Below are 25,488 nucleotides of genomic sequence, written 5' to 3'. Positions count from 1 at the left end.
AGTACTTTTTGGTTTTTACAGCACCTAACCCAGGGGTCCCCAATGCAGCACCTGCCAGGGCAGTGGCGGGAATAGGAATGTGCTATTCTCACAGAAAGGTTAGGTCAGTGGTCCCCAACCTATTAGTCTTGCCAGAACAGTACAGACATGCTAAACATATTTATACTGACGTTGTTGGACAGGGAAGCAGATGGTCTCTTTAATTCTGAGTTCTATCCGTTCAATTTAAATGATCTTCTGTGGGTCTCTCACAGTTTTTCTATCACTTTGATCCAATGAATTGTCATGATTTTACAAGCATAGGTTTAGGATAGAAAATTCAGATCTTCGATTTTAAAGCCTTAAAAGAAGAAAGGAACAGTTCTGATATTTTTTTTTTTTTTTCTGTGAATTCTTCCTGTTCTGGGCTCAACTTATGACCTTTTCATATTTGTAATCTGCTATCAAGCTAAACTTCTGTCAGCATCTCAGTCGTAGTGTCACTGTCACTTCTCCAACATTACCTTCAGTTGTTTATGTAAATTCAGGACCTCTGGTAGAATCCTGTTGTAAAATGTATGCTATGCTTTTGATCAAAGTGCTCAAGATCAGTGCAAGCTTCAGTTTGCTTACATCAACTGGATACAGATGTAGTGATTACATCTGAAACTCCCAGAAAAATTGTCACTAGAAAATTGTGGCATCCATCCTCCCTTCTCGTTCAGCCAAACCTGAACCTGATGAGGGCTGTGAAAGAATTTATGAAGTTCTTGTATTCTTGGGATGTGCATCATCTCTTTAGTTTGCTGCTTAACCCTTTGATAATATTTACATTTCAGAAGAATTTAATTCTCACTGCTTCATTTATAGTTTATAGAATAGTTTTCTACCACCTCAACTTAAGGTTTTTTGAGTCAGTAATTTATGCACTGTTTTGGAATCACTACTAACCTGGGTACAATTAGAGTGGAGTCTTGTGGGCTCTAGGATGGGCAAGGGGAACTTACTTTGCTAGAATCTCACCTGTAATAAATTCTTTCTATAGAAAGCTTGCTACCTCATAGTATTTCTTTACATCTTCACTGTTGACTTCACTGGGTGGTTGTTTCTTCTTCTAACATTCATATAACCTCACTTTTTTTCTAGGAAGATATAAAGCCGTAACTTCAAGCTGCTTTTTAAAAAAAAAAAAAAAAAAAAGCATAAGCATAGATACTGCTTAGCTCATATGTGTTTATCAGCAATATTAACATTGCCTTCAGTCTTGTCCTCTCCCTACCACTGCTAAACACCTCCATCAGCACAGGAGGATGGTTTCCTTTCTTTACCAATGCCATCCACCTGCATTGTTAATTAGGTTACATTTCAATAATTTGGCCTGGTAACTGTAGAAATAGGCACGCACCTCTTCACTCATCATTCTATCATCTTGTACAGTTGTACACTCCTTATCAATAAGGGAACATCCGTAAACACTTTGTCCTGAACCATTTCATGATTTATGTCCTTGAGGGCAGCATTAACTACAAAAGCTTCAACACACAAGCAGACTGGTGTATTTTCTGGGTTGCAGTTATGGGGGTTTGGAGCCTAAACTCTGTAGACCAAAATCTTCCAATGGATTTTCAATGACTGGGCAAGCAGCCTGCAGGCTGGCCTAGACTGATTTGTGGTTGACAAACAATGCTTTTCTTCAGGATTGTGACTTCTAAGGTAGGGGTTCTGAGGACAAATTTTTTTAGTGGCCTCAGAGTGTGGCCACCAGTTCTTGCTGGTGGCCGCACTCTCTCACTATTTCCTAAAATACTTAATTAGCTTGAGGGGAAAAAAATAAATATGCACATATACATCAATGATTTAAATACCAAATCATAGTAATTTATTTATTGCTAGCTAGTAAGTCTGTGAAATGTATGTTTAATACTACAAGTATTCTGTTTCACAGTAGATTTAATTTGTCCCCAGGCTTGGCAGGACTGAGTAAGCCCTGGATGGGGGACCGGGGAAGGTAGCAGGAGGCTAGAGCCTGCCACCACAGGGCTGAAGCCCAAAGCCTGAGCCCCACTGCCCCTGGGAAGGTGGGGAACTCACTGGCTGCCAACTCCTCCAGCGTTGTGCCACAGGTGTCTCCAGAGGAGGGCAGCCCCTACCCCCTGCTGGCAGCCCCAGCAACAAAGGTGGTGCATCCAGGACCAAGGGGGTGGCTGCTATTTTGCCTGCTTCCCCTCCCCTCAATCACAGCCCAGGAGACTGTGGCCACAAAAAAAGCCCCTAGTGGCTGCATTTGAGAAACACTGCTTTTAGGTATGCTTTCCTTCCTTTTGTCCTCTGCTCAGTCAGTTCTCAAAGGTCAGACACAGTGAAATCTTCCTATTGTATTGCTGCTTAATTTCAAGACTAGTGACACTCCCTCCAGTCAGTTGGTGGAACAACAATTCTGCATGGAAACTTTTCTGCCCAGAACTGCTGCATTAGAGACCAGTTCCCTTTATACAACTAAAACGGACTTCTCAAGTGGAATGATGGGTTTACAACAGAGTACTTTCCCTGCAGTTTGTAAGCAGTATGCCCCTCTGTGGATGGATAACTTTTTTTTTTTTTTTTAAATAGCTTTCATTCATTGTGGAAAAACCCTGTCATGTTTATTGCAATAGGTGTTAAGGCTTGTCCACACTTGAAAACTAATGTGGATTAAGGTAGGGTGTAAATTTTATAGTGCTTTTCCTTAATAACTACGTGTGTACACTTTTAGTGGTCTAACCAAAGTAATGACCAACTGGGAAAGGTGGGTTGTAGGACAAAATGAAATCACCTACTGGTATTTCTACTCATTGGGGATGTCTATGCTACGAAATTAGGTCAATTTTATAGAAGTTGATTTTTAGAAATCTGTTTTATACAGTCAATTGCGTATGTCCACACTAAGCGCATTAAGTCGGCGGAGTGTCCTCACTACCATGGCTAGCATCGACTTATGGAGCAGCGCACTCTGGGTAGCTAACCTACAGTTCTCACAGTCTCTGCCACCCATTGGAATTCTGGGTTACGCTCCCAATGTCTGATGGGGCAAAAACATTGTCGCGGGTGGTTTTGGGTACATGTCATCAGTCGTCCCTCCCTCCGTGAAAGCAACGACAGACAATCGTTTTGCGCCTTTTTTCCGTGCAGACGCCATACCTCGGCAAGCATGGAGCCCGCTCAGCTCACAGTCACTGCTGCTGTTGTGTCCTGGGTGCTGCCGTCAGCAGATGGTGCAGTACGACTGCTAACCGTCGTCATCCACCTCTTCTGCTGCATCTCTGCTCTCCTGGTGCTATGCATCCACCTCACAGGTCCTCTCGTTGTTCTGTATAAATATCTATTCTCGTGGCATCCATCGTCATCCACCACTTCCGCTGCAACTCTGCTTTCCTCCAGACGCCATAGCGTGGCAAGCAGGGAGCCCTCTCAGCTCATTGCTGCTGTTGTGAGCATTGTAAACACCTCGCGCATTATCCTGGAGCATATGCAGAACCGGGCTAAGAGACACCAGCACAAGGATGATTTTGATGAGGACATGGACACAGATGTTCCTGAAAGCACGGACTGTGGCAGATTGGGACATCATGGTGGCAGTGGGGCTGGTTGATACAGTGGAACGTAGATTCTGGGCCCGGCAAACAAGCACAGACTGGTGGGACCGCATAGTGTTGCAGGTATGGGATGATTCACAGTGGCTGTGAAACTTTCGCATACGTAAGGCCACTTTCCTGGAACTCTGAGTTGCTTTCCCCCGCCCTGAAGTGCAGGAATACCAAGATGAGAGCTGCCCTGACAGTTGAGAAGCGAGTGGCGATAGCTCTGTGGAAGCTTGCTATGCCTGACCGGTACCGGTCAGTCGGGAATCAATTTGGAGTGGGCAGATCTACTGTGTGGGCTGCTGTGATCCAAGTAGCCAATGCAATCATTGATGTTCTGTTATCAAGGGCAGTGATTCTGGGAAATGTGCAAGTCATAGTGTATGGCTTTGCTGCAATGGGGTTCCCTAACTGTGGTGGGGCGATAGAACACACATTCTATCTTGGCACCGGACCACCTCGCCAACCAGTACGTGAACGGCAAGGGGTACTTCTCAATGGTGCTGCAAGCACTTGTGGATCACAAGGGACGTTAACTGATGTCAACGTGGGATGGCCATGAAAGGTGCATGACACTTGCATCTTTAGGAACTCCGGGCTGTTCAAGCAGCTTGAAGAAGGGACTTACTTCCCAGACCAGAAAATTACCACTGGGGATGTTGAAATGCCAGTAATTATCCTTGGGGACCCAGCCTACCCCTCGCTCTCATGGCTCATGAAGCTGTACACAAGCGGCCTGGACAGTAGTAAGGAGCCGTTCGACTATAGGCTGAGCAAGTGCAGAATGGTGGTAGAATGTGCCTTTGGACATTTAAAAGCTCACTGGTGCAGTTTGCTGATTAGGTGAGACCTCAGCGCAACCAGCATTCCCATTGTTATTGCTGCTTGCTCTGTGCTCCATAATATCTGTGAGAGTAAGGGGGAGACGTTTATGGCAGGGTGGGAAGTTGAGGCAAATCGCCTGACGTCCGATTTTGAGCAGCCAGACACCAGGGTGATAAGAGCGCAGCAAGGCATGCTGTGCATTGGAGAGGCTTTGAAAACCAGTTTCATGACTGGCCAGGCTTCGGTGTGACAGCTGTGTGTGTTTCTCCTTGATGCAAACCCACCCCCTTTGTTGATTTTAATTCCCTGTAAGCCAACCGCCCTCCCCCCCCTCGAAATGAAGTAACTATTGTTTTGAAACCATGCATTTTTTAAATTAATAAAGAAAGAAGGGGGGGGGGGAGATAACTGACAGGATAGCCTGAGTGGGATGAGGTGGGGGAGGAGGGAAGGATAATGCCACATTGCTTATTGTAGCCACACTACAAATCACTGTTTGAATGACAGCCTTCTGTTGCTTGGGCCATCCACTGGAGTGGAGTGGCTGGGTGCCTGGAGCCTCTTCCACGCATGTTGTGTCCCGTTCTCTCCCTCCCCCCCCCCCCCCCCCCCCCGGGTTCTATTAGGCGTCTGGCTGAGGAGGATAGGGAACTTGGGGAGGAGGTCAGGCGGTTGTACGATCGATGCCGCAGGGGTCTGTGCTCTTGTTGGCTTTCCTGCAGATGCTTCGTGTCCGTTTGTTTCCCCCATTAGCCTTAGCATCGCCTCCTGCCTCTGCTCTTTGTGCTCACGTAATGCTTTCCTAGCCTCTAACACTGAATGTCTCCATGTATTCAACTGTGCCCTATCAGTGCGGGAGGACTGCAGGAGCTCAGAAAACATGTAATCGGGAGTGCTTATGCATAACATGTGGAAATGATTTCAAACTGCAGCACCATTCTTTCCCATAGCAAGCAATGGGTTGGGCTTCACATTTAAAAGGAGGGGCTGCAGTTTTCGGGTGGATGTGTAGCACACACCTCCTGTGACCCCACTGTGTGGCTAATCTCTGGGATGATCCCTTTTAGCCAAGCGCGAACAGCCCAGCATGAACGGGGTTCTTTTACTGTTCCCTTACAAAAATTCCCCTATTTCAACCAGGTGACCATGAATGATATCACTCTCCTGAGGCTAACAACACAAAGATATAGACCGAATGTTGCCTGAATGCGACCAAAACCCAGAACTATTCGCTGCCATGCTTTGTGCTGCAATGATTCCAGACTACTTTCAGAGTACCTCCAGAAGAGAGCTTCATGGAAGTGTCCCTGGAGAATTCCCGCTCCATCCCCAGACATGTGAACAGACTTTTCCAGTAGCTGTACTGGCCGCGAATGCATCCCAATTCTTCAAGGCAAATCAAACATTAAACACCATTGCTTTTAAACCCTGTAGTTACAAATGTGCACTCACCAGAGGTGCCTTCTCCAGCTTCAGGGTCGGGGATCCTGCCTTGGGAGAGTGTTGGCTCTGGGATGATGAAAAGGTCCTGGCTGCCGGGGAGAACGGATTCACCACTTGCCTGCTGCGCATTCTCCTCCTCCTCCCGGTTGCGTGAGACTCTCCCCTTGCAGGTGTCCACAGACAGTGGTGGGGTAGTGGTCGGGTCCCTTCCTAGAATGGCATGCAGCTGATCATAGAAGCGGCTCTGACCCGGAGCAACCATTTGCCTCCTTTGTCTTTTGGTAGGCTTGCCTCAGCTCCTTAACTTTCACGCGGCACTGCTTTGTGTCCCTGTTGTAGCCTCTCTCCAACATGCCCTGTGAGATTTTGGCAAATATATTTGCATTTCTTCTTTTTGATCGGAGTTCTGCCCGCACAGATGCTTCTCCCCATACAGCAATCAGGTCCAGTGTCTCCCTTTTGGTCCATGCTGGAGCTTGTTTGTGATTCTGGGGGGACTGCATGGTCACCAGTGCTGCTGAGTTCGCCACGCTGACCAAACAGGAAATGAAATTCAGAAGTTCCCAGGCCTTTTCCTGTGTACCTGGTTTGTGAATCGGAGTTCAAACTGCTGTCCAGAGCGGTCACAATGGAGCACTCTGGGATAGCTCCCGGAGGCCAATACCATCAATTTGTGTCTGCAGTACCCCAAATTCAACTCAGTAAGGTCGATTTTAGCACTACTCCCCTCAGCGGGGAGGAGTACAGTAGTCTATTTTAAGAGCCCTTTAAGTCGACGGAATGCGGTTGGTTGTGTGAACGCATTCATTTTAAAATTGACTAACGCAGCTAAATTCGACCTACCCCGTAGTATAGACCTGGCCGTTGTTTCTTCCTACCTAATGTTTCTTCTAACTAAGAAATGCTCAAACATGGAAGGAGAAATGAAAGTTGGGCTCATATACATGAGATTTTTATAACTCTTTGGCATTCAAAACAGCTCAGTGTAATGATGTATGGGAGCTGGAGTAAGAAGGTAACATATGATAAAAATTACTAAGGCTTTGTGTACACTGACAAGTGAAAGACACAACTTTTTGTCATTCAGAGGTGTTAAAAATGTGCGCACGCACACCCCGAAAGACACAAGTTTTGTCAATGACAGGTGCTGGTATGAACAGCGCTTTGTTGGCAGGAGCACTGTCCTGCCAACAACGCTAACGCCGCTTGTTGGGGGTGGAAGTTTTTTGTCACCAGGAGAGCTCTCTCCTGCTGACAAACAGCGGCTACACTGCGTGCCTTTTAGCAGCATAGCTGTAGGAGTGCAGCTGTGTCGCTAAAAGCTGCATAGTGTTGACATAGCCTAAGTTGTTTGAGAGACTAAAAGTGGCTGAGAATATCTTCTGTTGGACCAAGTTATGTTGGGGAAAGAGACAGACCTCAAGCTCCACTGTGCTCTTCTTCAGGTTTGGGAGAAGTAATCAGAGTCACAGCTAAAAACAAGGTGGGACTGATTGTTAAGTGTAGGATTTAACACATTGCAAAATGAAGTGGCCATTAATATCTCTACTTAAAGTGGGCTAGGGCTTACAGATTGTTGTAAAGAGATGTAGAATTGTAGGACTGCAGGGGACCTCGAGAGGTCATCCAATCCCCTGCACTCAAGGCAGGACCAAGTACAGTAACTCTTCACTTAAGTCATCCTGGCTAACGTTATGTCGCTGATCTATTAAAGAACATGCTCATTTAAAGTTGCACAATGCTCCCTTATAATGTTTGGCAGCCGCCTGCTTTGTCCACTGCTTGCAGAAAGAACAGCCCGTTGCAGCTAGCTGGTGGGGGCTCCCCATCAGCTCCCCACTCCCTTAAGTTCCCTGTGCAGCAACCCCCCAGCAGGCTATCAATTGCCGGCAGTTCAGCTGTCCCTCCCCCCACTGCCATGTGCTGCTCCTGCCCTCTGCCTTGGAGCTGCTCCCAGCCTCCTGCTTGCTATGTAGGGAGGGGGAGGAGGGGGATTAATATCAGGGTGTCCCCCTGCTCCTGCCACCCGCTTACCCTATCTCCATAGAGTTGGGGGGAACACGACAGGGCTCAGGACGGAGGGAGCTTGCAGGCAGCAGCTGCTGTCTCAGCTTGCTGATCTACTTAAAAAGGCAGCGTACTTAGAGTGGGGTCAGCATACTTAAGGGGCAATGCGCATCTGTTTTTCTGTCTCTCTCTGTCTGCCATGCTGTCTCCCCTCCCTCCATTCATACTGCCTTGTAGTGTATGAGGCTACATTAACAACAGTGTGTTAACTCTTGAGGGCTCAGCTGAGTTCTACTTCATCATTTAGCAGTAAGGCATTCCCTGGGAAATATCCCACCTTTACAATAATTCTTATAGGGAAATTGGATTTGCTTAACATTGCTTCGTTTAAAATCACGTTTTTCAGGAACATAACTACAACGTTAAGTGAGGAGTTACTGTAGTGTAGACCATCCCTGACGGGTGTTTGGAGATTTTTTTAAGAGCAGGTTAGATGATAGAGATGGTGTAATTTCAGTGTTTAACTACCCTTAGTTAGGAAGTTTTTCTTAATGTCCAACCTAAACCACCCTTGCTGCAATTTAAGCCCATTGCTTGTCCTATCCTCAGAGATTAAGGAGCACAATTTTTCTCCATCCTCCTTGTGGCAACCTTTAATGTACTTGAAAACTGTTGGGAACTAGAAAGCACTTTCTTTCCTTTTTAATCATTTCTGATTTTAATCATTTCTGACTTTTATGCCTCATTGCTGATACTCAAAATCTATCTTTTTATAGTTAATAAACATGTTGTATCTAATCTAGCATGTTTAAGTTGAAATGTCTAGGTAACGCCATTTAAGGTGGCAAGTTGTACGTATATTATTCCCTTAAGGGAATAATGGACTTCGTATATTTGGACTGCCCAAGAGAGGCTGGGCATATAAGACATACATTTCCTGGAAAAGCTAGGCCTGGGAGAGTGTTGGAGTCACCCTGCAGTATAACCATGGCTGGTGAGAGCAAGGATGAGTCTGGCAGGCTGGGGTTACACAAACACATCTGGGAGTGACCTGCATACTGGCAAGCGGTATGTCACAATGCAAACTTGCCCATATTAGTTATATTAAGAGAATATTACAAGTTATAACTCAACCATTCTGGCAGCTAAAATGGTCTATTTTAATGAAGTGCATTATTTGGGTTATGTTATGGTCTTGGCTGTTACTTAAGATGACCGCATTTTTTTTAATATTCTAGGTAAAATATTAGTGGGCTCTTCTGTTGGATTTTTGGCTCTTTCAATGCCACAGGGTAATGGTGACTGATTTTTATTCTCAGATCCCAAGGTAGAGTTCAGACTTGAGAAGAGGGAACCACTGAAGGCCAAGACAAAGACTCCAGTAACACTCAAACAAAGAAGAGTTGTTGAACATAATCAGGTATCTTCATTTTAATGGCATTTTCTTACCAACTTGTAATTGTGAGTATACTCGCAGTAGCTGAATTTTTCGTATTGCACTTGACTAATATTAGCATATGGTTAATATTTTAAGTGGTCTAATCTGTTTATCACAAGTTTTCCAGGAATCGTGCGGTAATTAAACACAACCCAAGTTTTAGCTAATCCTGGAGCTATTTTTAATATTTTTGCCTACTCAGAAACACTTAAGATTAGCAGCTATATTCTGCTAAAGTTAGCTTTTGCTTTTTTTCTATGATATTGTAGGCAGCACTGCTGTAGTTAAGGTTGCATAACACTTTCCAATATAAAACCATTTTCAGTGACTTATAAATTTGCCAAATTATTGAAATTTCCTTGCTGAATGTCTCCAAGAAACATTTTTGGAACCTTCATCAAAATCAGCTCCGTAAAGTTCTCTCAGAACAAAGTTAGGGAAAGTAATTGTTTGCTTAATTACAATATCCTGGTATCTGTTTGAGAGGCTTTAGTGCCTCTGTGCTTTAGAGTGAGGACTTAAAAGTGGTGGGGAGGTTATCCTAAGAGAAGAACATATTATGTGGGGGAAAAGGCTTCAGTTGTATGGTCACATACTATCAATGCATACACATATGGGCACTTATTAACTTTTGAGTGCCTCGCTTTGAAATGCTAGTACGCTCTAGCTTGCTTAATGAAGGCTTTTTTGTTTGGGTTTTAGGGTGTGTAGATTGGTTTTTTTAAAAAACGAGTTGATCATGTGGACTTCAGGAGTTTGATTTGTCAAATACCTGTAGCTAATCAACCCTTGTGAAATTAGCATATCAGTGTGAATATCCTTTTGTCCAGATTAGTGTATTTCATCGGGTGATCCAGTTTTGGCTGGTGGTAGTGTAGTGCCCTGACCAACATTTCTTTTTGCTGAAGAAAAGTAGTGGAATCCTTGTGGAGCAAGTATTTGAGTAACTGGCTTTTGCAGAACTTCGCAATGATCTGTGCTGTGTTGATGAGGGTGGTCCAGCAGTATGAGGGGACAAAATAGAAACATTTCTTTTAAAATGGTGTTTCAGCCACTGATACTAGTGCACACTGCTCTGAATCTTTCCTTTCTCTGGAATTTGTCTCAGAAATGGTGAACTGTTACTAATTTTGTCTGATATCTTTTTGAAACAGACATCCAAGTACCACTTCAATTTTGTCTGGGTTGGGGCATACATAGACATATGATAATGTAACTTATTGTCACAACTGTTCCAGTTCACTTTGATGGGAATCAAAATCAAGGAGTCATACTGAAACACTTCTGCTCTTTCCAGTTGAAGCAAAAATTCAAAATTGTTGACTGCACAATATTATTTTAAAGGATATTTAAACACTTAATCAGCCAAGAATCCTTTTTAAATGTATACTTCGAGTTAGATTCCTAAACAAGATGCCTGATATCCCTCCCTCCTCTTCCTCCCCTTGCCCCCCTCCTCCCCAAAATTGATGCTTTTCCAGCAGCTCCCACTGATTTCAGTATGACAGAGATGTTGACATGTCCAAATCTCTTGAAAAATCAGGTCTCTATCCTGGAGCATGCATATGTTTGCTTTTTTTCAAGAGCGAAGCACGCCGACATCTCGGTCATGTTGAAATCAGTGGCATCCTGTCTTAGAACCATAATGAGAAACAAAGTTAAGACCGAGTGTTGTGAAGTCTTTAATAAAATATACATTAAGGCAATATGTGCTCCTTGAATGGACCCACTTGGCAAAATAAACATGCCTGTACTCCAAACAAGCTCCTTCTCTCCCAGGACCCCAAGAGATCAAATAGACCTTGCAGTGTCACCTGAATGTCTTTAATCTTAGCAGTCTGTCAAACCAACAGGAGAAATATATCTGAGAGAACACCCTCAGAAAACAACCTGCTCTCACAACCTCTTAGATTAAACAAATGGGTGTTAATTTGACTTTCTTGCCTGATCACTTGAAGTATCTAGGACCCCAGACTAAGTATTTATTTCAAATGTATCTGGTCTGCCAAAATAGTACTCCACTTTAGTTATGAAAGTACAAAGGTTTACTGTCAGTAGCTTCTTTTATAATATATCGGTGCAGATTTCAGACTCAGTGATGTACAATTAAGTATTTCTGAGATGGTTTGATAGTGTGTATTCTTAATAGTTTGTGTGGATTTTTCCTGAAAATATCCATCACTGAGTGTTAATTCAGCTGGTATCTTATCCAATTCACCAGGTTGACTCAATGCGAATAGTAAAACTCTTCATACAAATTTTTCAAAATGATGAATATTTACTGATTCAAACCATAATAACCTTCTCTTTAGGTAGGCTGACCTGGACCCATTAATATTCTTTTAAAATCTAGTAAATGGAAATGCTAAATGCCCATAGTAGAAGCTGAAAGTACTTTGAGTGGTTAAAGCTGCAAACGATATAATTTAAAACCTGTAACAGGCAAAGATTTATGAATGAACTTCAGTAAAGTACAGTAAATTTTCAAAATTATCCTTGTTTTTTAGGAAAGGAAATAATCCAAAATTTGTGGGGGGAAGGAAGATGTTTATTTTGAGAAGAGTTTTTTTTCTTACAATTTAAAGAAATATTGCCAACAGTTTAGGCTCAGAAACTTAGGATCTAGTGGGAAGTGACGTTTGTTTTCTCAAAATCCAATTAAAAATTCACCACTTAGTAACTGAAAAATTTAGGAGACTATAACTTGTCTTACCTAAATAAAAACTTGTACTCCTTCTCCTGGATTTGTAGCAACAATAAACAAGCAATCTTTAAACTGTGCAGAGAATCCTGCTATTTGACTTCTAGCTATATTAGTTACTTGATTGGAGGATACTCTTTACTGGAAACAGACACTAGATAATTTTATCTTCCAGCCTGCTTTGTTAAAATCTTGCAAAACATGAAAGTGTTCTGTGACCTGATCTTGTGTCAATGGGATCTCCTACGACAGAAAGGAGGATCCACCATTTCTTGTGTGACTTTTCAGGGCCCCACTTGTAACTTTCTATGGATTTGGGGGTAATCTTAATCTGAGGTGGTTGTTTGTTTTTTCCCTGATGTTTCAGGAAGAGCTATCTTCTAAATGATAACAGCAAACTACCAAACTTCCTGAATTTATTTATTCCTTTAAAAAAAAGAAAAGAAAAGAAAAAAAAAAAAAGGAAAACATGCACATTACATTTGTTTTGCTACTGGCTTCAGATTATTAGCTTGCTTTTTTACTAGTGTGAACTTCTTTCCCTCAAAAAATAGTTTGTTTGTTTTTTTAAATACAGTGGTAACGCTCTGGTTTTTAACTGTTCAATATTGGCTATTTTATGGATTTGGGATTTTTAATCGTGTTTCAAGTTGCCAGTGTAAAACTGCAGCTTTTATGCTGCTTCTGTAGATTTGGGGTCTTTCCTCACTCCCTGAGACTTAACCTGAAGAGTGTGTTCCCAGTTACTTAAACCCACAATACTATTATTACTGTGGTGAATGACCTCTTTCCTCCAATGCCCCATTGCAGAACTCATAAGTTAAATCTTACTCTAACACTAGTATGACATTTGTTTTTTAGTATCCAATGGACTGGTTTAGGTTTGATTAATTATGTCTCAAGTCTTAGTCATAAGGAATGGGCAAAGCTTAATTTATGATATAACACTTGTTACAGTTATGGGGGAGACTTTCAAAGGCGCAAATGGTAGTTAGGCAAACAACTTCTGATGAATTTCAAACTGCTGTATGTGTCTTTTGGAAATCTCCCCATCTTGTGTTCAGAGGAGCTAAAATTGCATCTGAGTAAAGGGTTTTGGTAACACCTGTTTCCACAAATGCACAAGAGGTTTGTTTTTTATTTATGTAGACAAGATATCTGGGTTAAATGTAAAATGGCGCATCCGCTCATCAGTGGTTCTTATCCAGGCTCAAGCCAGAGATCAGGTTTTAGCAGGTGGTGATGTAAACCATTTATACTCTACACTTACTGGAGATGGTAGCTCTCACTTTTTTCTGATAGTCATTATACATTGTCTGTTCAACTCCATATAAATAGGAATCCTCTTAAGGGTAGTGTTGAGTACTATCCCTTGACATCCAATATTGCAGTATTCTAGAAAGCAAGATATTTGGAAAGCAAGTGTGCTACACACATACATCTGGAATATGCATGCTTCTGTGCCTTTTAGTTATGGACACTTCAGTGTTGGGACATGGCTTTTATATGCTTGCTAATGTATTTGATGCTTGAATAGAACTATTCTCAAGATGGAGTTACTGAGGCTATCTGGACAAGTGGATCTTCAAAAAGTGGACCTCTTCAGGCAGTTTCTAGGGAGTCTACAAGAGTATCAAGAAGAACACCAAGGAAAAGGGTGATGAGGCTTATTGCAATCTAGACTCGTTTTACTTTTTCCTGAGATTGTCAGGGCCCTAGAGACTATTTTTTACACTCACTGTTTTTGTTTTGTTTTTTAAACAAACAGGTGGAAACTACAGCACAGTTGCCTGTAGATGATGCAGTAATGTCAGAGGGTACTCCCATAGCTGAAACTATAGTGGCTTCAAGCAACGAGACCCTAGTAAATATATCTAATAAATTATACAAGTGGTATCCTTCTGTAATGTACCTTTTAACTTACACTAGAAAGCGTTTTCAGTTTAAACAAATCTAACTCTACTTGATAGCCCCCAATACTTAATGTATTTTTACTTTCTGTCAGATATGCATTCCTCTCCATTTTATCAGTCTTATATGAGCATATGTTCTTACACCATGCCCTGAAGCCTCCTGCTGCTGGCCTGGTCTGAGCCTGTATGATAGTTCCTATCTTCTTAGAAGTGGAAGGTTGGGGAACTTCAGTACCACAACCTTCATGGAGGGTCCATTTTATTTAACATGTGCAACAAACCTGCTTTGAGTGTTTGTGAGCTTCTGTCACTAAACCGCTTTAAGAAAAAAATACTGAAGCTATGTAGCTAATGTATTTAGAATGTTCTTCCAAAGTAGCTCCTCTTAAATCCTTTTTTTTTTTTCTCTGAGTGGTAACTTTTAGTACCCAAATGTTTAACACAGATTTTGTCTTATTTTTGTTTTTCTATTGTATTTTGGTTAATTGAGTCTGAACAATTTGAATCTCAGCAGGTTGTCAATAGGGTGCCTGGAAATTTCAAGCATGCAGCTCCTACACTGTCAATCAGTGAATTCTCAGACTTGCCCAGAAGAACACCAAAGAAACCATTGATGACAGCTGAAGTAAATGAATTAAAATTTAGATTATCATTATTCTTTCTGGATAGAGTTCTTATATTTATTTATTTTATTTATTTATTCATTCCTGCAGAAGTGGGAATGAGGGTGTACTTCTCTAATAGGTGGTATGAGGATATTCAGATCACACTAGCACTGTACCATGGCTTGACTGGTGAATGTTAAGGTTTAAAAGTTTTGCCAATAAAACACCTGTTTAGTTTTGAGCCATTCTGCATTTCTGGGGTCATGTTTGCAGTTTTTGTGCTGCTTCTGTCATCAGTTTAGCATGTTGCTTTTTTTTGTACAATTCCTTGTCAAGTCAGTTGAATAGAGAGAGAGTACATGACTCTCGAATTTTGAAAAATTGATCCAAGTCTGTGGCTTAATTTCCAACATCAAATAGCTGGATTATTTTAAACCAAAAGCCTCCAAGGTAACATTACTGGAGTAGATCTGCCTCTTCTTTTAATAGCTAAAATGCCCCTGCTTCTACAGTGTTTGACTATATTATCTCTGGAAACCTTTTTTATACTAAAAATTTTAGACCTGGTATTGTATGCTATTCTGCAGCATTATTTTCCTAATAGAAATCAGTAGAATTTATCACTTTTGCATTGCTCATTTTGAATAAAACTCATTCTTAAAAATAGGTAAGAAATCTTTAATTAAAAACTAGTGTCCACATCTTCGTGTAATGGGCTACCTCATTTGCATACAGAGGTGATCTGACACCATGTTGGTAACTGAGCACTGAGCTGATACCCATTAAATTTATTAAGAACGAGTGCTTTACTGTCTCAATCCCAATAAGCCTGTGAAGTCAGTGTTTTGCTATATTGCAGCACTTTCGCTTACCCCAGCAAGAGGAAACAGGTCGTCCTCATAAACATACTGTTAACATTGGTCACACACAATCCAGTGATCTGCTCAACACAGCCATGATAGAGGTGATGACTAGTCCCTTTTGATCATCTGTATTGTTGTCTGATTGGTGTATAAGTACTGCATAAGTAACAACAAAGTATTCTTCATGTTGAAGGAAACTGAGGACAACGCTGAATGCATCTGGACTCCAAAAATCACTAGACAGCTGCCAGTAACAAAGCTTAAACCAACAATTAAAATCCAGGAAAGACTTCTTAAAATTCACTGGGTGAACCAAATTCTCCCTTTCAAATCACCTAGGGTTATGGTCGCTCTAAATATCTATACTAGAGGAAAAAAGCTATTGAGTTTGGTAAGGTTTATAATTCTTCTATTTGTTCCTATAGGTGATGGAGAAAACACTAGCAGAAGAACGAAGAGTAGAAAGAGATATTCTTAAGGAAATGTTCCCATATGAAGTATCCACACCTACAGGCATTAGGTACAATTAAAGTATTTTATGTTTTACTCAATTTTGATAAAAACGCCGAGGAGACATGGACTCCTCGTTTTTGCTGATTCAGACTAACATGGTTACCATTCTGAAACCTGTCAATTTTGATAGAACAAAGACCTTTTTTTCTGGGTGTAATTAGGTTGTATTGCTAGGAAATCTCTAAGAATTAATCTGTGCTTTGTGACTCAACCTCACAGCACACCATAGAGCTAGGTGGCACGCCTTTCTGCATATAACTGTGTTTAAAATTAACTTATCCCATTAGAACTAAAACTGAATTTACCTGGGCTAACAAGAGTTTGCTCTGGTGTCACAAACGTTATTGAAATGTGATGTGATTTAGGCTTCAGATACTAAAAGTAAATAAGTCTTCTATAAATGGAATTAGTTCAGATAAGGAATCTTCTTTTTAAAATTACACAGATTCATAGATATTTAGGTCAGAAGGGACCATTATGATCATCTAGTCTGACCTCCTGCACAACGCAGACCACAGAATTTCACCCACCACTCCTGCAAAAAACCTCACACCCATATCTATGCTACTGAAGTCCTCAAATCGTAGTTTAAAGACTTCAAGGAATAGAGAATCCTCCAGCAAGTGACCCGTGCCCCATGCTACAGAGAAAGGCGAAAAACCTCCAGGGCCTCTTCCAGTCTGCCCTGGAGGAAAATTCCTTTCCGACCCCAAATATGGCGATCAGCTAAACCCTGAGCATATGGGCAAGATTCATCAGCCAGATACTACAGAAAATTCTTTCCTGGGTAACTCTGGATCCCACCCTATCTAATATCCCATCACAGGCCATTGGGCCTATTTACCATGAATATTTAATTACCAAAACCATGTTGTCCCATCATACCATCTCCTCCATAAACTTATCGAGTTTAATCTTAAAGCCAGATAGATCTTTTGCCCCCCACTGCTCCCCTTGGAAGGCTGTTCCAAAACTTCACTCCTCTGATGGTTAGAAAGCTTCGTCTAATTTCTAGTCTAAATTTCCTGGTGGCCAGTTTATAAGCATTTGTTCTTGTGTCCACATTGGTACTGAGCTTAAATAATTCCTCTCCCTCTCCGGTATTTATCCCTCTGATATATTTATAGAGAGCAATCATATCTCCCCTCAACCTTCTTTTAGTTAGGCTAAACAAGCCAAGCTCCTTGAGTCTCCTTTCATAAGACAAGTTTTCCATTCCTCGGATCATCCTAGTAGCCCTTCTCTGTACCTGTTCCAGTTTGAATTCATCCTTCTTAAACATGGGAGACCAGAACTGCACACAGTATTCCAGGTGAAGTCTCACCAGTGCCTTGTATAATGGTACTAAAACCTCCATATCCCTACTGGAAATACCTCTGCTGATACATCCCAAGACTGCATTAGCTTTTTTCACAGCCTTATCACGTTGGCAGCTCATAGTCATCCTATGATCAACCAAAACTCCAAGGTCTTTCTCCTCCTCCATTACTTCTAATTGATGCGTCCCTAGCTTATAACTAAAATTCTTGTTATTAATCCCTAAATGCATGACCTTACACTTCTCACTATTAAATTTCATCCTATTACTATTACTCCAGTTTACAAAGTCATCCAGATCCTCCTGTAGGATATCCCTGTCCTTCTCTAAATTGGCAATACCTCCCAGCTTTGTATCATCCGTAAACTTTATTAGCACACTCCCACTTTTTGTGCCAAGGTCAGTAATAAAAAGATTAAATAAGATTGGTCCCAAAACCGATCCTTGAGGAACTGCACTGGTAACCTCCCTCCAGCCTGACAGTTCACCTTTCAGTAGGACCCGTTGTAGTTTCCCCTTTAACCAATTCCTTATCCACCTTTCAATTTTCCTATTGATCCCCATCTTATCCAATTTAACTAATAATTCCCCATGTGGCACGGTATCAAATGCCTTACTAAAATCTAGGTAAATTAGATCTACTGCGTTTCCTTTGTCTAAAAAATCTGTTACTTTCTCAAAGAAGGAGATCAGGTTCATTTGGCACGATCTACCTTTTGTAAAACCATGTTGTATTTTGTCCCATTTACCATTGACTTCAATGTCCTTAACTACCTTCTCCTTCAAAAAATTTTTTCCAAGACCTTGCATACTACAGATGTCAAACTAACATCTAGATTAAACCAGTTTAATTTCTTCTGAAATGAAGTGCAGTATTCCACCATGGGATTTTAAATAATAAAAATGGTAAAACTTTAAAAACTTATTTGAGGCTAAAAATGTCCTGTTAGCTTGTGTTCCAGGCAGAAGGATATGCACGAGTCCAGGACACATTTTTTTAAAAGTACTGCTTCAGCAGAGCACTGAATTCTGTAGCCATAATCAGCTTAATGGTCCATATAGAAACCAGACACTGGACTGACATTGGTCAGTACCAGCTGCTTCAAAGGAAAGTGTCCAAAAAAAAAAAATTATATAAAATTATGGAATAACTTGTCCATAACTTTCCTTTGTTTTCTAATCTCCTTCAATTAGTGATTGCCTTATGCACTGAAGCATGAAGGTATAGGCATGCTGTCTAATGTAACTAGATGTTCTTATCTGTATAGAACTTCCAGTCCTAAATCATACTCTAACTCTTTTTTTAAGCTTTTGGCCACAATATCTTGAGACAGAGTTCCCTGAGTCAATAAGTGTTGTGTTAAAAGGGATTTCACTTTAAAAGTATGTTGCCTTTTGAATTCCATTAAATCTCCTTTTCTCCTTGTATAATGTAGGAAGGTAAAAAGAAACAACTGACTTGAATTCTTCTCCATAACATTCATTATTTTTCATTCTCTATCATATGCCTCTGATTTATCTTCTAAACTAAGTAACCCCAGTCTCTTTCGAGATTCAACATGCCGAAGGCTTTGTATGCTTCCTGATTCCCATAATTTTTGTGAAACCTCCTGAAACTTCTGCTAAATCTTTGAGATGGAATGAGCAGACATTAAGTACAGTATTCAGTGTATCACTGACTTTTTTTTAATATACTCTCTCATTCTTGTGCATCCAAACACTTCATTTTTGATTGCTGCTACAAAGTGAGAATTCTTGTTCTCAGCTTGTCCAACAGTAACACCTAAAGGCTAGAGCCCTATTGTGGTAGTAATCTTACAAACACATAACAAAGGTGGTCTGTGCCTAGGAGCTCTTTATAAATAGACAACAGTGGCAACTGCACAGACTGAAAGTGTAAGATGATGAGATCAGAGTAACAGGCTTTCATTGAGCTACCTACATTGATGCTTCTGTCTTTTCTTTAAAGAATGGTTGTACAGGAAAAGCTTTGTTATCCAGCATGTTGGGGGAAATGGGAGGTCCCGGTTAGTCAAAAATTCCAGTTAACTAAGAATTATATTTACCAATGGAGGGAGGGAGTTTAGGTGTGGGAGGGGGCTCAAGGATGGGGGAAGGGGCATGGGCTCTGAGAGGGAATTTGGGTGCAGGAGGGGGCTTGGGGCGCTGGATCTGACAGCTCTCACCTTGGGTGGCTCCCTGCAAGTGGCGATGTCTCTGCTGCTCCTAGGTGGAGGCACGGCCAGGTGTGTCTGCGCACTGCCTCTGCCCACAGATGCTGCCCCCGCAGTTCCCACTGGCCACGGTTCCTGGCCAATGGGAACAGCGGAGCCAGCAAATGGAGCGAGATAGGGGCAGCGCACGGAGCCCTCATGGCCGTTCCTCCACCTAGGAGCAGCAGGGACATGTTGCTGCTTGCGAGGAGCCAGGTAGGGAGCCTGCTGGCCCCGCACCAACTAGACTTTTAATGGAGATATCAGAAATGCCAGTTTCTAGAGCTTTACAGTTGGTGAAGTGCTGGATAACACAGCTTTTACTGTAGTTCATTGAAATGAAGTGTTGAGTATTCACTGCTGGTGTGCAGGAAGCATTGATGTTGTTACTGGAATTTAAAATGTCCCAACAGAGACCATTTGACATATGGGGCAGTTATTTTTAAACACTGCATGCCTCAGAAGCACGTACATTCTAATAGTTAGGAAATTATATCCGTGGATGTCTGCCCCATGTCCCTAAAATCAGGGACTTCCTCTTTATCAGTATGGACCCCTGTCTGCTTGCTGTGGTACCATTGTAGGGCAAGGAGAGTAGTCCCTCCCAAAGCAGCTTTTCTTCTTCTTTGCACTGCTGGTTTGTCTAACTCCACCTCTTTACTACTTCTTCCTTCCCTGAGGAAGGACAACAATGAGAGCTAAGACCTCAAGGCACAAAGAACTTTGGTAAAGTAGAGAGGACACTAATCACTAACAAAACTTTTTTTTCCCAACACCTGGAGTCTCATCCAGTCCACCTTGGCAAGCATTCTGTGTAATTGAAATTAATATATTTGAAAATGTAGAAAACATCCAAAAATATTTAAATATTCTATTGTTTAACCATGCCATTAAAACACCGATTAATCGCAATTAATTTTTTTTTCATTGTTTGACAGCCCTGCTTGATACCTAAGTCTGGCTATTTGTGTATCCCATCAATCTTTCTGCATATAGGGTTGAAAGACACTCTTCACCAGTGATGGGAAAGAGAAAGTAAAATGTGAACTGAATGCCTGAAAGCTTACCCAGGGGCAGTAGTGAAATCCGTCCTTAACCTCTTAAAACAGAGTATCTGGTGTGCATTTTGATCCTTAACAGATCCTTAATCCATTTAAACTAAAACTTTTTTATGTACTTTAGATTGCTCGCTTAAACATGTGACAAATTATTCTTTTTAATTAACAGTGCTAGCTGCCGCAGACCAATCAAAGGAGCTGCTGGCCGACCTATAGAGCTCAGTGACTTCAGAATGGAGGAAAGCTTTTCATCTAAATATATTCCAAAATATGTTCCCTCAGCAGATGACAAACCAGAGAAACCAACAACAAAAAAACGCTCCATTCCCATGTGGATAAAAATTCTGCTGTTTGTTGTTGTGTCAGTGTTCTTGTTTGTGGTTTATCAATCTATGGAAACCAACCAAGGAAATCCTTTTTCTAAGTATCTTGGTGTCTCTGAGGCAGATACCCCAGCTGATTGATCATCTCCTATGGCACACCCAACTTGGTCTCCGTTTTTTTTAATTGTAGAAAAAAAACTCTTCTTCCCTACTGTCGTCGCAAGGACTGCTTACAAATGTGATTGCAACTTGACAAATTTGAATAATGAAGCATAAGTAAACAAGACAGTATAAATGGACATCAGTAACTTTTTCTGGACTAGTAGGAGATAACTTTGTGCCATATGAGTAACATTTTTTAGATCTCTGGGACTTTTTGTAGTTATTTTTTTAATGTGGACATCTTTAAATTCATTTTTGAGAAACTGTATATTTGTTTTTGCAAACTTGGAAGCTGAGAAGGGCAAAAATGTAGTAAAATGTGAAGCTGTGTTTAAATGCTTTGACTACGTACAGAAAAGAGGTTGTACTTTTTTTCTCTACTACCCAATGTAGGGTGAGGAAGGAGGAGATATTATTAACCTGACAAAAGGAAATGCATTCTTGGATGCATTTTATTGTAATTGTTCAGCTGAATTTGATATATTGTAGCTTGTAGGGAAAGTCTGGCAATAAACTCTTCTGTAATACTGTAACTTTTTAGTAAATGTAACTGTAACCCTGCTGTAGACAGTTCTGTAAGGTCTTAGTAACGTTAGTAACTCCACCTAAGAATAACATCAGGTTTTTTTAATTGTAGCCCTTAATTTTAGTGCTTAATACTGTTGTAGGAACCTAATAATTACAGATCTAATTGGCAACAGATCTGTCTTTATAGAGGAACTTATTTATTAGTAATATGTGTGAAAATAAAATTTGCATCAAATATAATTTGCTACCAAAATATTCTTTGAATCCGTTTTTTGTTTATTGAAGGACTCAAAGTCTAAAGCACTGTGCTACATCTTAAATTCTTCACCAGCATGATTCAGACTGCAGATAAAATTACTGCAGGGCTATGTTCTTCAAACATAATTTGTCAAGTCTTTCCCACGCAGCTTAAGATGATACTCCTTGCAGATGTTCATGTAAAAATGAGTTGCTTCTATACTCCTCTTGGATACTCCCTATATCATGAAGTTTCATGTTTGATGTGAAGAGGGCATTGTTATGCTTTGACTTTTAATTTAGGTTAAAATTACTCATCTTGGATTCAGTTAATTATTTTCTTTTTTCAGTGGAAATAGGTCTAAACATTCTAAATTCCATAACCTAGCTACAGGCAACTGATTTTTTACACAGCCAGTGAAGTCTGAAATACAAATAGAATATAAAGTGAATGTATAAAATTGGTGCACTTAAGTCTGCAACATATTGCATATTCTATACAAAATTACCATTGTAACCTTATAAAAGTGGTACTTTCTCTTTTTTAAAAAAACTTAGATATAAATTAATATAGTCATATCTTTTTTACTTTAGATACAGTGTAATATTTAGTTGCTCTTATGGAAACTCTTACTTGCTATGTGCTTGAGGCAACTTTTACTGCTATTTGGTAGCAAAGCAATAGCCTTTTGTCTAAATGCTTTAATTCTTTTAATTTTTGATTTTAATCAAATAATAAAACTTGTGTTCATCCTCTAAAAAACTGTAACAGAAAACATTAATTTTTTTGGTGTCAAAATGTGGAAAAAATAAAGATGCAGTGTGTACTTTAGTGCTTATTTTCATAAGAACTGAAATCAGTTACTTTTAATGTGCTCTCTTGTCGTATTGCTAGAACGTATTCTATATGAAGGGCTTTGCTTTTGCTTCTGATCTAAAATGTGTAGAAATATATAACATTCTAAAGCCCTCTGCCACTGAAGTAAAAAATTTTAAACATTCCCAGAATAAAATCTCTGTCAATGGTTATTACACAGTGAATCCAGTTCCCTCTTTGTTTTGGGAAAATGTCTTATTTACAGTAAGTCTAAATTGAGCCTGTTTTTTCTCTACTTATATGTACCAAGATGGGCTCCATTGTGCTTTTACTGAACCGAGAGGTTTAACTTGCTTCACTTGCTGTGGGACAGAAAACTTATTACAGATTGGTATAGCTTTACCCAAAAAAAAAGTACTGTGTATTGACCTGTCTCCAAACTGTTAATTTGTTAAAACTGAATTGTACTTTCAGTGAATGTCATTTGTTTCATTCAGCTGTGCTTGCTTCAGAGATTTATATACACCTTCCAAAGCTACAGCGGAAACAGCATAACTGTACATTATATTGAATTAGTGGCACTCATTTATGGCATTATGAATTAATCCTTTTTGAGTATTTGGTATTTATAGAAGGCAAACAATTCTTAAGGGAACTCACTTTCACCTACAGAGAGGAGTCATCCCTTTGATCTGATAACTTTAGCATGTAACCTTTCTAAAGGTGCTGACCATGTGCACTTTCAAATGATTGCAGTGGAAGTTAGGGTCACTGAGCACTTAGGGAAAAACTAGCCAGTAAAGATCAGCTATCAAAGGTGTAACACCTATACCGGTCAACTTCATCTTATTTCTCCAGCATTCGGTAGTGGACTATTGGCTAGATCCATAAAGGGACTAAAGTGCTGCAATGTTGAGTTGCAGTGCCTAACTTGTAGGAGCCGTGCTCCCTAGTGGAATACACAGACCTGAGTTTTGGTGCCTAGATGCCTTGCACAATGCAGGGAGAGATTTAGGCACCTAAGAATGAGATTCATAAAATCCAGAACACTGATTGGGAAGTCACCTAAGGTAGCCAGTAGGAAATGGCTTGGACCCCATCCCTGAGGAAGTTAAGCACTTATTACATCTTGGAGTGCATTAGTCATAGAGTTAAGACCAGAAGGAACCACTAGAACATGTAATCTGGCCTGTATAGTACAGGCCACCAACACTGCCCAGTATCTATGCACTAAACCAACAATTTTTTTTTATTCTTTTAAGAAACAAGGCAGAGGTGGGAGTGGTGGTGGTGCCCCCTTAAATGTCTAGCCAGTGCTTAAAGTGATGTGGAAGACCCAGGTTCCAATCCCTGTGCTCTAATTATTTTATCCATGGCAGAACAGGAAAGAGTGAGGCCTGCTCCATGATACCTTTATAGCCCAGTGATTAGGGTACTTTCCTGAGGGGAAAGGGAGGAGACCTAAGTTCAAATCCTTTATCCACATCAGGCAGTGGGACAACTGAAACTGGTGTCCCACCAGCATGTGTGTACTAACCACTGAGCTATAAGGGAGGCACAACCTCTGGCTGTCTTGTGTGGGAATGGGCATGCTTGCCTACTAGCTAGGCAGGGGAAACACTGAATTTGAAGATTCTGCTGGGCTGTATATGCGAGAGAGGCACCTAAACTGAAGTGGCCGTGTGCATGCTTACTGGCAGAAACTTAAGCACCATAGAACTCTAGCTGCCTACAGAGTTAGTAGCTGAGAGGGTGTTTTGAGGATCTTGGTGGCACCTAAAGTGGCAGGTGCCTAAGTTCTTTTGTAGATCCAGCCCTCAAACTTCTTAAATTACAAGCTTTTAGGGAAAGTCTTCACGCCGGTAAAATTTTCAGAAGCAGCTAAGTGATTTAGGCTCCTCAGACCTATTGACTTCCAAGAGGTATTAGGTGCCATTTTCAAAAGTGGCTTAGGGTAAAATTTTCCAAAGCAGCTAATTGACTAGGCTCCTAAATCTATTGCAAAAATATATATGAAAGGAATTGAATAGGGCATTTTTCTGGAGAGTCCACCACTTTAAGGTGTGGCATTCATGCATGACAGTGTTGGTCACTAATGTCTGGCCTAGATCCCACAGACTGAAAAGTTACATTCAGACTTGTATTGAAACCTAACTACTGTGCGGACTGCTACATTTGATATAGGGTGGTTAATAACTTCAGGAGTGTGGCGATTTGCCTAGTGGTCAGGACTCTAGTATTCTAAGAGGTCTCAGATGAAAGAGACCTCTTAGAATCCGGTCCTGAAGCCTTGAAGGTATTTGTCAATTGGGGGTGGGAGATTAGTTCCTTAGGCTACCTGTTAGTATGCTGTATTGTCATACAGGACACCCTAGTTCATTTCCTGCCTTGATCTGTTTGATCTAGTGGGTAATGTACCCTAAAATTTTTTATGGTATTAAAATGTCAATGTCTGACAATTAGCTTATACTAGACTGTCTCTTCTATAAAGAAACACTCAATAGAGCAGCAAAATTCATTGCATAATAGTACATAAGAATGGCCCTACTGGGTCAGACCAAAAGTCCATCTACCCCTGTATCCTGTCTTCTGTCTTGTGCCAGGTGCCCCGAGGGAATGAACAGAACAGGTGATCTATCAAGTGATCCATCCCCTGTTGCTCATTCCCAGCTTCTGGCAAACAGAGGTACTCAAATGAAAGTCTAAAACTGGAATGAAAATGTCAAGTGTAGAATAAAGTGACTGCTTAAGATAAGTTGCCCACTGGAGGTTCTTTCATTTAGTCTTCAGCATGTATAATGAGGGAATCATAGGACTGGAAGGGATCTCAAGAGGTCATCTAGTCCAGTCCCCTGCAGTAATGGCAGGACTAAGTATTATCTAGACTGGGGTGGGCAAACTCTTTGGCCTGAGGGCCCCATCAGGGTT

The 25,488-nt window shown here is 40.9% G+C and overlaps 1 protein-coding gene across 21 annotated transcripts in view; it reads left to right on the top strand.

Moving 5' to 3' along the window:
- TMPO (thymopoietin) overlaps positions 1–22,575 on the top strand; it is a 60,445-nt gene extending 37,870 nt beyond the window's left edge. For 4 of the 21 annotated variants that reach the window (XM_043545618.1, XM_043545589.1, XM_043545622.1 and 1 more), the window contains 8 exons: positions 9,191–9,291; positions 13,548–13,667; positions 13,779–13,874; positions 14,435–14,548; positions 15,388–15,492; positions 15,585–15,674; positions 15,817–15,911; positions 20,663–22,575. In XM_043545618.1, coding sequence (XP_043401553.1) covers positions 9,191–9,291; positions 13,548–13,667; positions 13,779–13,874; positions 14,435–14,548; positions 15,388–15,492; positions 15,585–15,674; positions 15,817–15,911; positions 20,663–20,957 — 1,016 coding nt within the window. In that variant the 3' untranslated portion in view covers positions 20,958–22,575. The remainder of the gene's footprint in view (positions 1–9,190; positions 9,292–13,547; positions 13,668–13,778; positions 13,875–14,434; positions 14,549–15,387; positions 15,493–15,584; positions 15,675–15,816; positions 15,912–20,662) is intronic. The other 17 variants (XM_043545628.1, XM_037884567.2, XM_043545646.1 and 14 more) reach the window with 15 other exon arrangements.
- Positions 22,576–25,488: the final 2,913 nt, after the last annotated feature.

This window comes from Chelonia mydas, chromosome 1 (assembly GCF_015237465.2).
Source record: "Chelonia mydas isolate rCheMyd1 chromosome 1, rCheMyd1.pri.v2, whole genome shotgun sequence".
Taxonomy (NCBI): domain Eukaryota; kingdom Metazoa; phylum Chordata; order Testudines; family Cheloniidae; genus Chelonia; species Chelonia mydas.
This window is presented reverse-complemented; position numbering and strand designations above follow the sequence as displayed.